The sequence below is a fragment of the Syngnathus floridae genome, chromosome 19 (genome assembly GCF_059516105.1).
Source record: "Syngnathus floridae isolate MCC-2025c chromosome 19, RoL_Sflo_1.0, whole genome shotgun sequence".
Classification (NCBI taxonomy): domain Eukaryota; kingdom Metazoa; phylum Chordata; class Actinopteri; order Syngnathiformes; family Syngnathidae; genus Syngnathus; species Syngnathus floridae.
Window position 1 is genome coordinate 6,515,420 of NC_142431.1, and position 13,501 is coordinate 6,528,920.

At 43.3% G+C, this 13,501-nt stretch overlaps 2 protein-coding genes across 5 annotated transcripts in view; one reads left to right on the forward strand and one right to left on the reverse strand.

The window, feature by feature from the left end:
• LOC148381916 (hormonally up-regulated neu tumor-associated kinase homolog A) overlaps positions 1 to 13,501 on the forward strand; it is a 43,623-nt gene that overhangs the window by 22,315 nt on the left and 7,807 nt on the right. For all 4 annotated transcript variants that reach the window (XM_088362728.1, XM_088362729.1, XM_088362730.1 and 1 more), the window contains 5 exons: positions 3,702 to 3,886; positions 4,136 to 5,819; positions 6,146 to 7,818; positions 8,777 to 8,840; positions 12,801 to 12,890. The gene's annotated coding sequence lies outside the window, so the exon portion shown is untranslated. The remainder of the gene's footprint in view (positions 1 to 3,701; positions 3,887 to 4,135; positions 5,820 to 6,145; positions 7,819 to 8,776; positions 8,841 to 12,800; positions 12,891 to 13,501) is intronic.
• On the reverse strand, positions 1,174 to 7,749 carry tbx18 (T-box transcription factor 18). The gene is made up of 8 exons (XM_088362735.1): positions 7,507 to 7,749; positions 6,665 to 6,812; positions 6,293 to 6,394; positions 5,646 to 5,817; positions 5,027 to 5,194; positions 4,438 to 4,502; positions 2,506 to 2,600; positions 1,174 to 2,390 (listed from the first exon to the last, which is right to left on the reverse strand). Exons 1-8 carry the CDS (start codon positions 7,718 to 7,720, stop codon positions 1,849 to 1,851), a joined length of 1,506 nt encoding a protein of 501 aa, XP_088218861.1. The 5' UTR covers positions 7,721 to 7,749; the 3' UTR covers positions 1,174 to 1,848.

The following is a 13,501-nucleotide window of genomic DNA, read 5'->3' on the forward strand; positions in this document are numbered from 1 at the left end:
TGTGTTGAAAGACGAGGTCAGCGTAGGGAGATTGAGCAGTACCTACTTTCTGGTTTACTGTTTACAAGTTCATTTCAAATTAGTTATTTGGGTTAGTTATTTTGTGTGTCTGAGACACACGGGGTCCCCCCCTAATCCCCCCCGTCACTCAGGAACAACAAGGCTACCATTCCTTGCGTTCTAAAATAAGACCCCCTCCACCTCCTCCACACATGTGCTCGTCTTGTCAGCGACCCCTCACGTTGACACCAGGCAACACGAGAGGCCGCGCCCGAGCTCAGGAGGAAGTGGATGACTTGTTCTTAATAATTCTTTCATTGCTTTATAACTTGTGTTATGTAATCATTCCTCTTTTTTTATTATTTCGGCAGTGGTCCTGCCACGAGCATGCTTTTGTGGTTAATTCTTCTGTGACCGAAATATTTTGCCACATGATTTATAAAAATACTTTTCTATTTCGCAACAAAAAGGTGACTTACCAAGCCCCAAATATCAAATTTAAGGCCGCGTTGAAGTAATTAGAAGTAGTCTATTTTTGGTACAATAAATGGGAGAACACATCAAAGTTGACACCAAATAAACCTTATAAATACCATATAGTATTTCAAAAATGCTTGAGATGCAAAACTAACATGCTGGTAATTAATCTACATTAAACTCATGTTTAACATTTAAGTTACAGTACATGTGTTTAGAATAACTTGGCTAATGCTCTCATGGAGTATGCCTCGAGGGGGCGGCGGGGCTCCTTTTGCATTTTCTGGGATCAGCGTGACCTTTTGAGACGTCTCAACCACCTGTTGCCACACACATTCGCACCTTCACACCCTCCTTGGCGTACGCCCTTGCTCTCTTGTGAGCCAGCGCTCAGTTGGGGGGTGGGCACGCACATTGTCCATTTATGCCGTTATGCAACACTTCGATCTGCACTGGCTGTTTATGGCTTCGGTTGGAATTAGATCAGGGTTTGGGCCAGTTGACCGGAGATGTCAAGGATGGTGTTGGGGGCCATGGAAAATGTAAGCGACGCGTCACTGCGAAGTGTGTGTTTGCGCGTGTATGTGCAAAGTATTCGCCATAAATCATTCATATGCTCTCTCGGCAGTCATTACGCTGTAGAGTTATGACTCCAAGTATAAAAATGTTCATTTCTCCTTTCATAAATGCGGTAGACAAAAAATGCTGTGTTGTCTTAAATGAACAAGGAGTAGTGTTGCATGTCTACACTCTCATTTCAAATTTTGTACACTTAGAAGTGTACCAACGTGAAAACCTGAGCGGTATCAACATTTCATCTTAAACCCACATTAAAAGGCAGCCCACAAGTAAATGTTCATATTGTAAACATTGTAATTGATTAAGATGAAACAAAAGGTGGTATGACAAGTCAACAATTGGCTGTGCTGTCAGTTAAATTAGTTGCGTACAAAAGCTGTTGGCATGAATAGATGTGTGCATGTGTGTATATATATATAATTGGGCCAAGAGCGTATGTGTAAGAAGAGTCTCTAACAAACAAGTTCAAGGTCAAAGAGCAGGTGCATAAGTGCCACGGGTCCCCCCCCCCCCTCCTGTTATGTTCTCGCCTTCCAGCCACGATACACACTCAGTGCGTGGCTGTGAGGAAGCATGGAAACAAAGTGCTCACTTCAACTCACCGGACTTCCTTCTTCCATAATCACTTCCAGTTTTCACCCCCGTCGTTGTGTTATCACTTTGATTAGCTGGCGACATGTCCAGGGTGTAACCATTCAAAAGTCAGCTGGGATAGGTTTGCGCTCATCCTAATATGGATAAGCGTTTTGAGGCCTTCCTGAGTGTCGTATGGCGGATGCACGGTAAACAATTTCAGCCCAGGTGGGTGGCGACTTGCGAGCCCCCACTCCCCGACGGGCTGCCTGCTAGCCCCAAAGTCCGAGAGTCGAATAAGAAGCCCTGCTGTCCGGCGGCGAGCACCCCCAGGCTGTCCGTTAGCGTCCCATTAGGGCACGAGCCAAGTGGGGTGATCTGTTGGTTGGCGGCGGCAGCGGCACTCATTTTGTCCGGACTGGCGGCCAGGCGGGGGGACGACGGGAAGGTGTAGCCATATAGGCCATAGTGAGGCGTGTGAAGGCGGAGGCCGGCATAGCCCTGCGGGGCGGGGCCGGACAGGTAGCCCAGTTGCGACGTGGAGAGCGGCAGGGTGCAGAAGGCGTCGCCCTCGTAGGACGCCGGGCCCCGGGGCGGCGGGAAGGGCTCCGGGGGGGTGGCGTAGCGGTGGAGCGGGAGGGCCGGGCGACTGCAGGTGAAGTCGCCCGGGCTGAGGGGACACACCTGGAAGGGCGACGAGCAGGGCGAGGGTGATAGCAAATGAGGTGATGGACCGACACCTCCATGGCCTCCTTGGACTCCTGTGGGAACACGGTTCATTGAGATGTCATTAGTTGTCACCTGAGCAAAAATAATGTCAGATGTAATTTTTTTTTTTTTTTTGGAGGGGGGGGGGGGGCCATCAAGATCATGTACCTTGTTTGGTCATGCCAGGGATGTCCTCGAAGGTTAGCGTCCGCAAAGACGGCCGCCAGAAGGCATATGACTCCACCAGGGCTTCCAGGCCCATCCTGCAAACACAAATCACGTTAGCCACGCCACCTCGTAAAGCAGGGGTCACCAACACGGTGCCCGCGGGCACCAGGTAGCCCGTGAGGACCGCATGAGTCGCCCGCAGGACTGTTCTAAAATTAGCTCAAATAGCGGCACTTGTCAGTGAGCTGCATCTATTTATTTTACAGTCAAACCTCGGTTTCTGAACGTCCCGGTTCTCGAACAAGTCGGAATTTAAATAAAAAATTCGAGATTTTTTTGCTTCGGTTGTTGAACAAAATTCAGAGGTCGAACCTCACTAGATGAGCCGGGAGGACCCGAGAAAACCCGACCGCGCGGCCCGGATGCCGACTGAATCTGTGGTTATGGTATTTTCGTTGCTTTGAGGATTGTATTAACCCCTAATCATGCCTCCAAAGAAAGCAAGTGGGAGCAGTAAAGCCATCCTAAAACACAAAGACGCTCTTAAAGCAATGCGACACTGAGCGCCGGCGCGCTGCGGTTGCGCGATCAGACCAAATAAAGCTCCCCGTGCACTGAGGTCCACCTAAATTTTGGAAAGTACATCAGGACTTTAAGAATATTTTCTAAATTTCAGCGACGGCTCTGTCACAATAATGCGACCAGCGCGGTGCAGTTGCGCGGTCGGCGACGCGCTACGGTTGCGCGTTCGGCGGTGCGCTGCAGTTGCGCGATCGGGCAAAAATGCGCAAATGAAAAAAATGTTAAAAAAAAAAAAAGAAAGGGGGGGTTTCTTTTAGTCTTGGAACGGACTAAATTTTTTTCTATTGCTTGTAATGGGAAAAATAGATTCGGAATTCGACCGATTTGCTTCTCGAACCGTCTTCTGGAACAGATTGTGGTCGAAAACCGAGATTTGACTGTATTTTTGCTATTCTTGTTAAAATCACACTTACATGAGAACTGGAAATAACAATGATAAAACAAAGTGATAGCTAAATTGAGCAAATTGGCTATTTCAGAAGTGTGTGTCAAACTGGTAGCCCTTTGCCTTAATCAGTACCCAGGAAGTAGCTCTCGGTTTAAGAAAGGTTGGTGACCCCTGTCGTAAAGTGACCACCTGGCCGCCATCTTGGTCTGTCTCTTTGTCTGTGCAGGTAATGAGGGGCATAAACGCCACGTCGCCATTGGCCGCTGCCAGCCGGGCGCTCCGAGGTAATTGCTTTCACACGGCTTTTATGGGCCAATCAGGAGCAAGGAGGCCGGAAGCCGCAGTGAGGATTTATGAGGTGGGATCACCCACCCTCTCGCCTCCGCCCTACCTCACCCGTCCTCCTCCAAGGTAGGCTGGTGTGGCCGCCTAACGCAACTCCTCTGTTGGACCTTGTTAGTGTGAGGATGAAAGTCACCCCGCCCCACCGCCAACCAACATATGTGCACACCCGCAGGGTTGAAGCCGCGCTGATAATTTAGACAAGCTGCCCCCGTGAAAAGTATGCATGTTCACATTTCGCATGCTTGCCTTAATTGTTGGCTTACTGCTTTTTTATTTTGTACCGATTGCATTTGATTGATTTAGCTTTTGTTTCAGAAACTGTGTTCCGATCTTCCACGACAAAGTGATGAATACTCCACCATGAAATCTCCTGAACGCTGCTGCGGTAAGACTTGATTAGTTCCACTCCGGGTGGATTTTTCACGTTCGTAGCGGCCCGTCGCACACTTCCCACGAGGGAAGGATAAATAAATGCAGGCCGTGCTTTTTTCCCCCCTTTCCCGTAATATCAGACTGAAATAGCCGTGACAAAAAACAAAAAGACAGAAAACCCGCAGGCCAGCAAGAATCTCAAACATGACCCAGTTGCGGCGGGTAATATGAAGGTCTCGACTCACCGATTCCTTCCAGAGTCTCTGAAGCCTTTGGCAAAAGGGTTTCTGTCAATTTTCAGCCTGGTTATCTGGAAAACACAGGAAAAATTCCCCCAAATCTTATGACAACACATAAAGCATGCCAGCGTGTCTCTTGACATTTAGGAAACTGAGGCAGTGTGTTTGCGGGGACGCACATGTGACACATGCTAGTTGAGAGAAAAAATTGTTCGACCGTGTGAGCTGAATCCAATGTCAGATGTTCAGTCTTACGCTCAATTTGGATAATGTACACCATTGCGTTATTTTTACAGGCAGCTACTTTGTCAGTTGACAGGATTAACCGGAAAAAAAAAGTGAACTCAGTCATGTTTTTCTTTGTGGACACATTTTTACTTTTAAGTGAAGAGTCTTATCTAAATTTCAAACCGTTCTGGGATAAAAACCGCCTACGTGGTTTTCATTAGACATCAATGACTTTTCTCATTGAATTCAAAGCATTTGAAATTCTCGCTCCGTGGAAGGCATAAAGTAACCAACGGGGTGGGAGGTGTACGCTTCTGTTTTCATATTGTTGGGGAGGGTGACTTGAAGATGATGAGTAGGTACGAACCTGCTGGTTCTGGTACGCCGTGACAGTGGTGAAGACGGTCTCGGGGAAAGAGAAGGTGCACGTGCCCTCCCCAGCGGGAACAGCCTTCACCGGGGACAACTCCTCGCCGCACTCCTTCCGAATCACGTGCACCCGCGGCTGGTACTTGTGCATGGAGTGCAGGATTATCTGCATTGGGAGGAAGCAAAATGGGCTCTTAATGTGTTTCAAAAAATTATCTTTTTAATTTGGCAGGAGATTATGTGAATTTTAATTTTAGCAAAGAGCATTTTGTTGCCTGGGTCCTTCAAAATGCTTCATCCACTGGAAGACCTCCTCCAAGACCAAACCATTAGAAAAATCAGGCCAGTGGATATATATACTTTTTTTTTTGCTTTTTAAGGGATTTTGTAGTGTTCAAAATTTAAGTCATTTTCTTTGAAATGTTCTAATTTAAATTTTAAATACACACACATTTTCTTTGAAATTTTCTAATTTAACTTTTAAATACACACAGCGAAATATAGTATAAGTGTAAATAAAATCATAACAGTTAATACTAATAAGGTTAAGCGATACCATGAATGAATAGTTGGATAATGTGGTCAATAATAATAATAATACTGATAAGTGAATTTACATGTCCCTGGTCGTCCAGCTCGTTGTTGGTAAGCTTGAGCTTGTCGAAGCTGACCACCTGCCTCATCCACGTCTCCCCTGAGGCGGGCGAGTCCGGGTGGATGTAGACCCGGGGTGGCACCGGAGAGTCGGCGTTGCCCGCCACCATCCATTTGGAGCTGTGGTACACGTACCTGTAAGTACACAGCAAAACCATCCACTTGCAGTTTGTGTCGAAAAAAGAATATCAAAATTTAAATAAGGAATTTTTGGAATGCCAAAATCTGGTTCTGTTAGTTGTTGTTTTTTTAAACTTGATTGATTCAAGTTGGTTGAGAAATGTGAAAGCAGAAGTGTGTGAAAAAAGTAGGGACGGTAAGAAAAATAATCTCCAGCAATCCCACAATAACTGAAGTTATGTAAATGTCGTTCCAAACAAGACTGTTGAATCTTTCTGGCGTGCGTAAATACGCACCAAAGGCTCTTGGGAACCTTTGTTGTGCTTTTTCCCCCCCTCTGCAGATTGGCACATTTGCTGCGCTGACCTTCCAGCAGACCGAGGTTAAAAGTCCAAAAGGAACAACCAAACAACTGTGCCCAGCGCCCTTTGTGTGTAACACAAAGAAGAATTACGACTTCAACGTGTCATATTTCTCATTTCTAGCTTACCTGTATCGTTTGTTGTCCACGGGGATGATATCCATGGCGATGTAATATTGCTGATGTGGGTCCAAACCGGACATTTTCACACGCATGGCAGGGAACATCCGCCTGAAAACCAAACACATCTATTTACAAATACCTTGCAGAAATGGGGGCTTTCAATTCACTTTGCAAAAAAAAATAGTGATGCTCACTTTGCAATGATTTCTTAATTCCTTGAATATTTATCTTTGACTATAATGTCCCCACTATTAATTACGTTTAACCAAAACGCAAATTGTTGTTTTTTTTAAAGCACACTATTTTATTGGCCTTTTAATTTAAATTGAATTTGCATGAACACAAACGGGCAAAACATGACTTAGCAAATGCCTATACCTTCCAGCTTTCGTGATGATCATCTCCGTACCGATCTCGTGGAAGCGTTTCCACAGGTCCGAGCCCTGTAGGTCCACGCGTGGGTCCTCGCTCCCGGTCCCGCAAACGGCTGCGAGTTGCGGACTCTCCAGGAGCGCGTCTTCGCTCTCTGTTGCACACGCGCGCACAAAAATTACCTGTTACCAAGTTCCACACGTTTACTGCGTCTCCACTCCATTTTTTTAAAATTACAATTGAGAATTTTTTGTATTAAAAATGTAATTCATTTAAGTGGCTATTATACAATTTTGGGGAGTTGAAATACAGTTGAATTTATTGATCAATCTGATAACTAAGCATATTTATGAGCGTGTTTTCTGTTGTGTGTGTGTGTGCAGAGGGTGCATTTGAATGCAGACCCTGAGGCTTATTGCATTAGAAGTGACACCGTAGACGCGCGTATTCGGTTTCCAAGTTTCCAGTGCATCCTGGTGCTTTTGGGTCCGTTTCTACTGCTGCTAATTGGCGCGTTTACGACTGCAGCCAAAAGCCCATAAAATAAAGCATCGACTCACAGTCATAATTGTCACACACTTTGCACGCCGGCCACAAGCCCAACATGTCTTGTTTGCATGAGTGGCTTCTAGGATGACAATAATCAAGATTAATAATGACGACGATATTGTAAGTATCTGATCACTATTATATATTATATTATACTAACATAGATGTGTGTGGAATGTAGACGTGTGTATGATGTGGCAGCCAATAGCGTTGTTAAATGTTGTGGATGTCTGCAAATTTTGTACATATTATTCCATCTTGTATTCCAGTTTGTGGCAGCACTACAAGCTTTTACTTACGGGATCCGTCGCTCGCATATTCCGCCTCGCTGCCGTGCACTCTGCCCGCCGGCGGAGGCTCCGGACTGACGGCCGTTCTCGGGACGTCGTAGCCGGGCGACGTCGCGCCTTCTCCAGCCGTCCTGCGCCTCTTCTCGGCCCCGATGAGCGCCTCCACCGAGAAGGCGTGCGCCTTAACGCTGAGCGCGCACGGTGAACGTCGCTTCTCGGCCATAGCTCCGATCCCAAGTCCCGGGAAGCGACAGTGGTCAAGGCGTGTCAACCGTGTCTTGGGTACGAAGACGACGACAACGCAGAAGAGTCCCCGAAAAGGTGAAGAAGTGTTCTGTGGTGCAAGTTTCCTCGCGTCTGAGGTCTCGGTTGTCCACCACTTTTTTTGGAGGGAGGTGTCAACATAGGGGGAGAACCAAGGAGGGGCTGTGGGGAACCTGTCAATCACAAATGGCCTGGGCCAATCAGGAGTCTTCCCAGTACCCACTCCGGAAGTGGTTACCCTCCGTGGCCGCGCCCACTGGTGAAGCCCATATGTGGTCAACGAGTGAAGCAACACCACATCAAACCCTTCAGTTAGAATTTATTGCATTATTTACATTATTTACTCGACGCTTTAACACAAGCGATAAATTAAATCTCAGTAATTTATTCAACATCAAATAGGAAAATGTGCACATACAACTGAACATTATTTTTAAGTTATAGACATTACTCCTTCTGTTGGATGTTGAAAAAATCGTACAACGAACAGACACAAAGAACGCATGAATTTTGAAGCAAGGAATAAAGATGCATATTCTTCATAGTTTTACAGTCAGTGCAAAGGTGTTGTTATTAATGGTAATTTAGTACAATACACCCAAAATGTAAAGTGTTGATAATACTGTGAAATTATCATTCTGCTGAATGTTTTAGTTATACCCAAATTTTGTGAAAAAATAATCTGCTATGAGCTATTGCTCAATAAAGTGTCCTTGGTCCTCAAGAATACGCGAAGCAATTCAATAAGATTTGTTATGTATGCTACATTATTTCGCATTTCATTTCATGTAATTTCATTGGCATGCATTTCAATAGGTTTAACTATGGTCCTCACTAAAGACATAATTGAGATTTTAAAAAAGTATTTAATAGTATTGAATCGAACATAGTGTTATTTATTCGACGTTCCATCGATTATTCACTAAATAACGATGGATATTTACAAAGAACTCTGCTGTAACGGTTGACTTGAATAATCATGAATTGAACGATTTATTGACATGTTCTGTTTCAGTGATGGTGAGAAGGGTCCCCGAAGAGACATTTTGACCTCCACGACGAGCAAGCAAGTAAATCAGGTGAGGAATGAATTAGCTTAAAACATAATTTAGAATTTAAAAAATATACTATATGATAGTTTGCAGTTGTCAAAACCTTATGTCATAAAAAGTAGACACAGTGTTTTACAATGTTGCTTTTAAATTACAATCGATTCGGATTTTTTTTAGCATTCTATAAATGGCAGCTATTTTTTTCCCCAGTGGCTTTGCTTTTTTTTTTTTAATTGTACATGCTGTATTGACAAGTACTGTTCTGACTTCTAGTTAAGGATAACTTTACTTTAATTAGGGATATATATGTAGGCTGCCGTAAAAAATATTTAAGTCGTGTGTTTCTGGCCTGTAATTTAATTTGGAAAAAAATGTCTATATAAAAGTGTTGACATTACTTTTAAATAAATCCGTATACTTTCAAACAATATAACTGCGATCCAAGCATATACTGACTCCAAAACAAGTCAAATAAAGTTAATGTTGTTTAATATAAATATAAATATTATTTATATTATTGACAACCACTGTTCCTCCATTATTATTGTTGCAATAAATATTACTCACACATCGGTTGTTCATATTTGCCAATCATAAAATGGAGCACTATAATTTAAAATTACGGCGAGTTTATATCACACTAAAGATAATAAGGTGGTTAAATATCATGTTTCTATTTTTATTTTTTTTGCGTTAGTATCATTACTATTGTGATTAAATACAGACAAAAAGGACCAGATTAACGGAATCTTTTGACCGCGGTTTGCTCACCCAGAGTCGGAAAATGAGCGAAAAACGTGACAGCTTCAAGGCGCGTGCATGCGTTGCAGGCGCTTGCCCGTGTGCGCTTCTCTAATGAGCCTTGACGGCGCGTGCCAGCTTGCAGGCCCAATCTTCGTGCTTTCATTTAATCTTTTTTTATTATAATTCATACAAACCAAAGAACTAAAAAGCGTTTTAACACGAAGTAAAACATTTTTGCATTGTTGCTAATGACGTCAGAGACTCAAATATTACAAACACTTCTCAGTACGATGCATCGTAGCACCAATCAGCAATAATAAACTACTAAACCACAGCAGTAATTATTGCTATACGGGATTTTTAAAAATATTTTTTCCTCAAAATAGAACACGAATTTTTCTATATTTATGCGAATGTGTATCCAGGCGCACATGTTCGTATGGGATGAGCTGCAGATGTTTCTTTGTTTGTGTACGCGTGTGTGCCGTGCGCATGTGTGTTTATGGGAGGACAAACTATCAGTTTTAGCATGCAATGAATTTAGTCCTTTGATAAAGCGCAGTTTGAATGTGTGCACCTTTAGCAGTTCATTACGTGGCCGCATTCAGGATATTATGGAGACGATTACACACACACATACACACCATGGCAGCGAAAATGGGAGCAATGAAAGCTTCTCTGCTGGTGACTAAATTGAGACGTTGGTTTTGTTTTTTATGACTTAATGGAGGCAAGGTTGGAAATTTTCACCTCCATGGAAACAACACCTGCTTGCTTGCGCTTTAAACAGAGCGAGGACGTCATCCAGGGATGATAACTACCTCTTATGCATGCAGGTCATTTCATTTCAGGGCACCAAATGTCTGGCAAGTGGACTCTTGTGGTTACCTGAGAAGACATTTGGCCTCTCTTCTGAGCGGGCTTCATCAGTTCATGCAACGGCACGAACCAGAGGCTGCTCTGAAGGGAGGCCAAACGTCTTCCAAGACAACCAAAAAAAAACAGTCCACTAGCTTTTCATATACTGAGCTACCTAGACATGCATTGTCATTGAAATTCACATTGTAACACTCAGAGCATTCTCCAATTGTTTTTTTCTCAATATAAACGCACATGATTAGAAAATATGGTCTGTATGGAAAAAATAAAATTAAAATATCTAAATTGAGACAAATCATAAAGTTTTGAGGAAACTATGCTTGTTCGTTTTTCAGGGAGGAAAAAAATATAGTTTCATGCAGTCAGTCATAGTTTTCGGACACCAAAAAAGATGCCGTATGTAATTTCAATAATTCAAAGTGTATATTCTATTCTTTTTCTTTAATGATAACTTTTGCTCTTTTGAAGGAGGCGTGCGCCCGTTAGGCCGCTAACGCTCACGATGATGTGAAAATCACAATCTTAAAACGCAAACATCTGCAGCTCGTAAGCGAGCTTTCGGGGAGCGGCGGGCACACGTGCGTCTTAAAAAGCGCACAACAACGCTTATTTTCATCCGATTTCTTTCTCCCACCCAACTGGAAGCGTTTAAGCGTTTTCTTAATCAAAGAACAAAGTCATAAAAAGAGAAATTCCGAATTGGCCGCTAATGCCGCCTTTCCTCTCCCATCCAACTAGCATTTAGCGCACATTGAAGGAATGTCAATTTATTGGAGTGTTTAGGGCGTAAAAATGTGCACAAACACGTACTGGTTTTTATAGCGACGTTGCAAAAAAAAGAGTAAAGAAAGTGTTCTAGTGTTTCCCTCGCCAGTTCCTATTTTTACCTTTTTCTAATTGGCGGTAATGACTCCGTTTTAACGGCAAACGGCAACATGAAAGCCTTACAGACAAGTTACATGTGTTCCCTTGTCGTATATTTATGAATGGGTCCCACTTTCTCATATTTTATATTTTTAAGATGTATAAATATATATATATATATATATATATATATATATATATATATATATATATATATATATATATATATATATATATATATATATATATATATATATATATATATATATATATATATATATATATATATATATTATGACCACCCGAGTTCAGTGTTAAGACTTGTTGCTTTGAGAATATCCTATTTTCCTGCAGTCGTCATGAAATCATTTAATGACGTCATGTAATGACGTTGCTTTATCTTTGGAACAAAATGGCTGCAAGCTGGTTGTCCTTGAGCACAACACTCATCATTTTGACTTTCTTCCTCCTTTTTAAAAAATTCATTTTATTGGCTTATTCCCCTTCGTCATCATTATCATCGTTGCACAGTGAACATTTGACTTTTTATGGACCCACTGGACATTCTCAAACATGAACAACATATGAGCCAGGATGCACTCGACGTGTTTGGGTGGCTCCCACTCAAGGAAAAAAAAAAAACTGGACAGTTTTGTTGTTTTGTCTTAGTGGAAGCACTCCAATACATTACAACATGCACTTTCATTTAAAGCAGGCTTTCACAAAAGGGGAATACCCCACCCCCAAAAAATTGCAACAAAAAAAAAATCTGCGACGAGGTGAATCCGCTGGTGTCATACCACAATGATGTGGGGTCTCAGTGTTTCTTTGAAAAATCTGCTTTCACTTGAATCCCTCAACTTTTTTTTCTGCTGGTTTTGTCCTCGGTGATACGGCCTCGGGCGAGAAATGTGTTTTTCATCCAGCGTCTCTTCCTCCCTCTTCCCGGGATAACGGGGGTCACAGCATGGAGACCCCCGATGACTCCACACCTGGAACAACAACGCCCGGAATATCCGCTCGCCGTGCACGTGTTTAGTGTGCATGTGTGTGTGCGCGCTAATCCTTCTTCAACACCTCTTTAGGCCTTAAACGAGCCCTGGGGTGCTCCGAGTATGAAACACTTGAGGCGTTTTTTCGCATCTGCATGTGTGTGTGTGAGCAGGCGACACGGCGCTGAGATGTGATTAATAAAAGATGAGTGCAGGGGAAGTTGGAGTGTTTGGATTCCGTCTTTACGGGATGAAAGACGGGTATAGGGGGGTTGGGGGGGTGACCGGGGCCACACTGTGAACGGGCCTTGGGGGGGGCGAAGTGCAACAAGTGATGACAGTGAGAAAATATTCCCATCCGCCATCTTTTGATGCCTGTGGTGCGCCCGCTTGCTAAAAGTAGCGCTGCAAATGAACTGGAAAAGATGCTGGCTGAGATATTGTTGATGATTTTTTTTCTTTTTCATAAAATGATGATTTAAGAATATTGACCATTTATCTTCTTTAGGGGTCGCCAGTATGATGGAGCCCACCCCAGCTGACCTTGGACAAAAGGTGGGCTACAAACTGGATTAGCCACCAGCCAATCACAGAGGAGGTAATTTATACATACACACACACACACACGCGCACACACATCTTTTTTTTATTTTTTATATAAATTCAGACTTTTTTTTTTACTCTTGAATTGCAACTTTTCCCACCACCACCCAATGCCACGTTGGTGTCTGAAAGGGCTGCTGGCGACTTGGCAGCGAGCCCCTCGTCCAGATGCATTGTAATGTTTTTACAGCCCATGCATTCATCCATTCACGACTATTTCATCTTCAAATAAAGTTTCGATGATGCCGAGTGGTTTTCGCAGAAGGCGCGTGGCGTGCAAACGTCTCTTGTAAATGATATCAAAGATTTGGAATTTACAAGGAATACGCTTTTGGTTTTTTGGATTTCTAATTTCATCCTGATCTTGTTTGGCTCATGGAAATCTGCATCTTGTTGGAGACAAAAGTATTTTCATCAAACTATCAATACAAAAGCGCTCATCAAAATTTGCTTGGTTGGGGCGTGTCCCAATACTTTTGTGCCAGGAAGTCTTTTGAAGATTTGACTCTGCGGCGCTCAAGCTTCCCGCGATGGTGACGTTTGTAAGTTGGCGCGGACATCACACGCCGTGTTTCTTGACCTCACATAAAAGTTGCACATGCGACA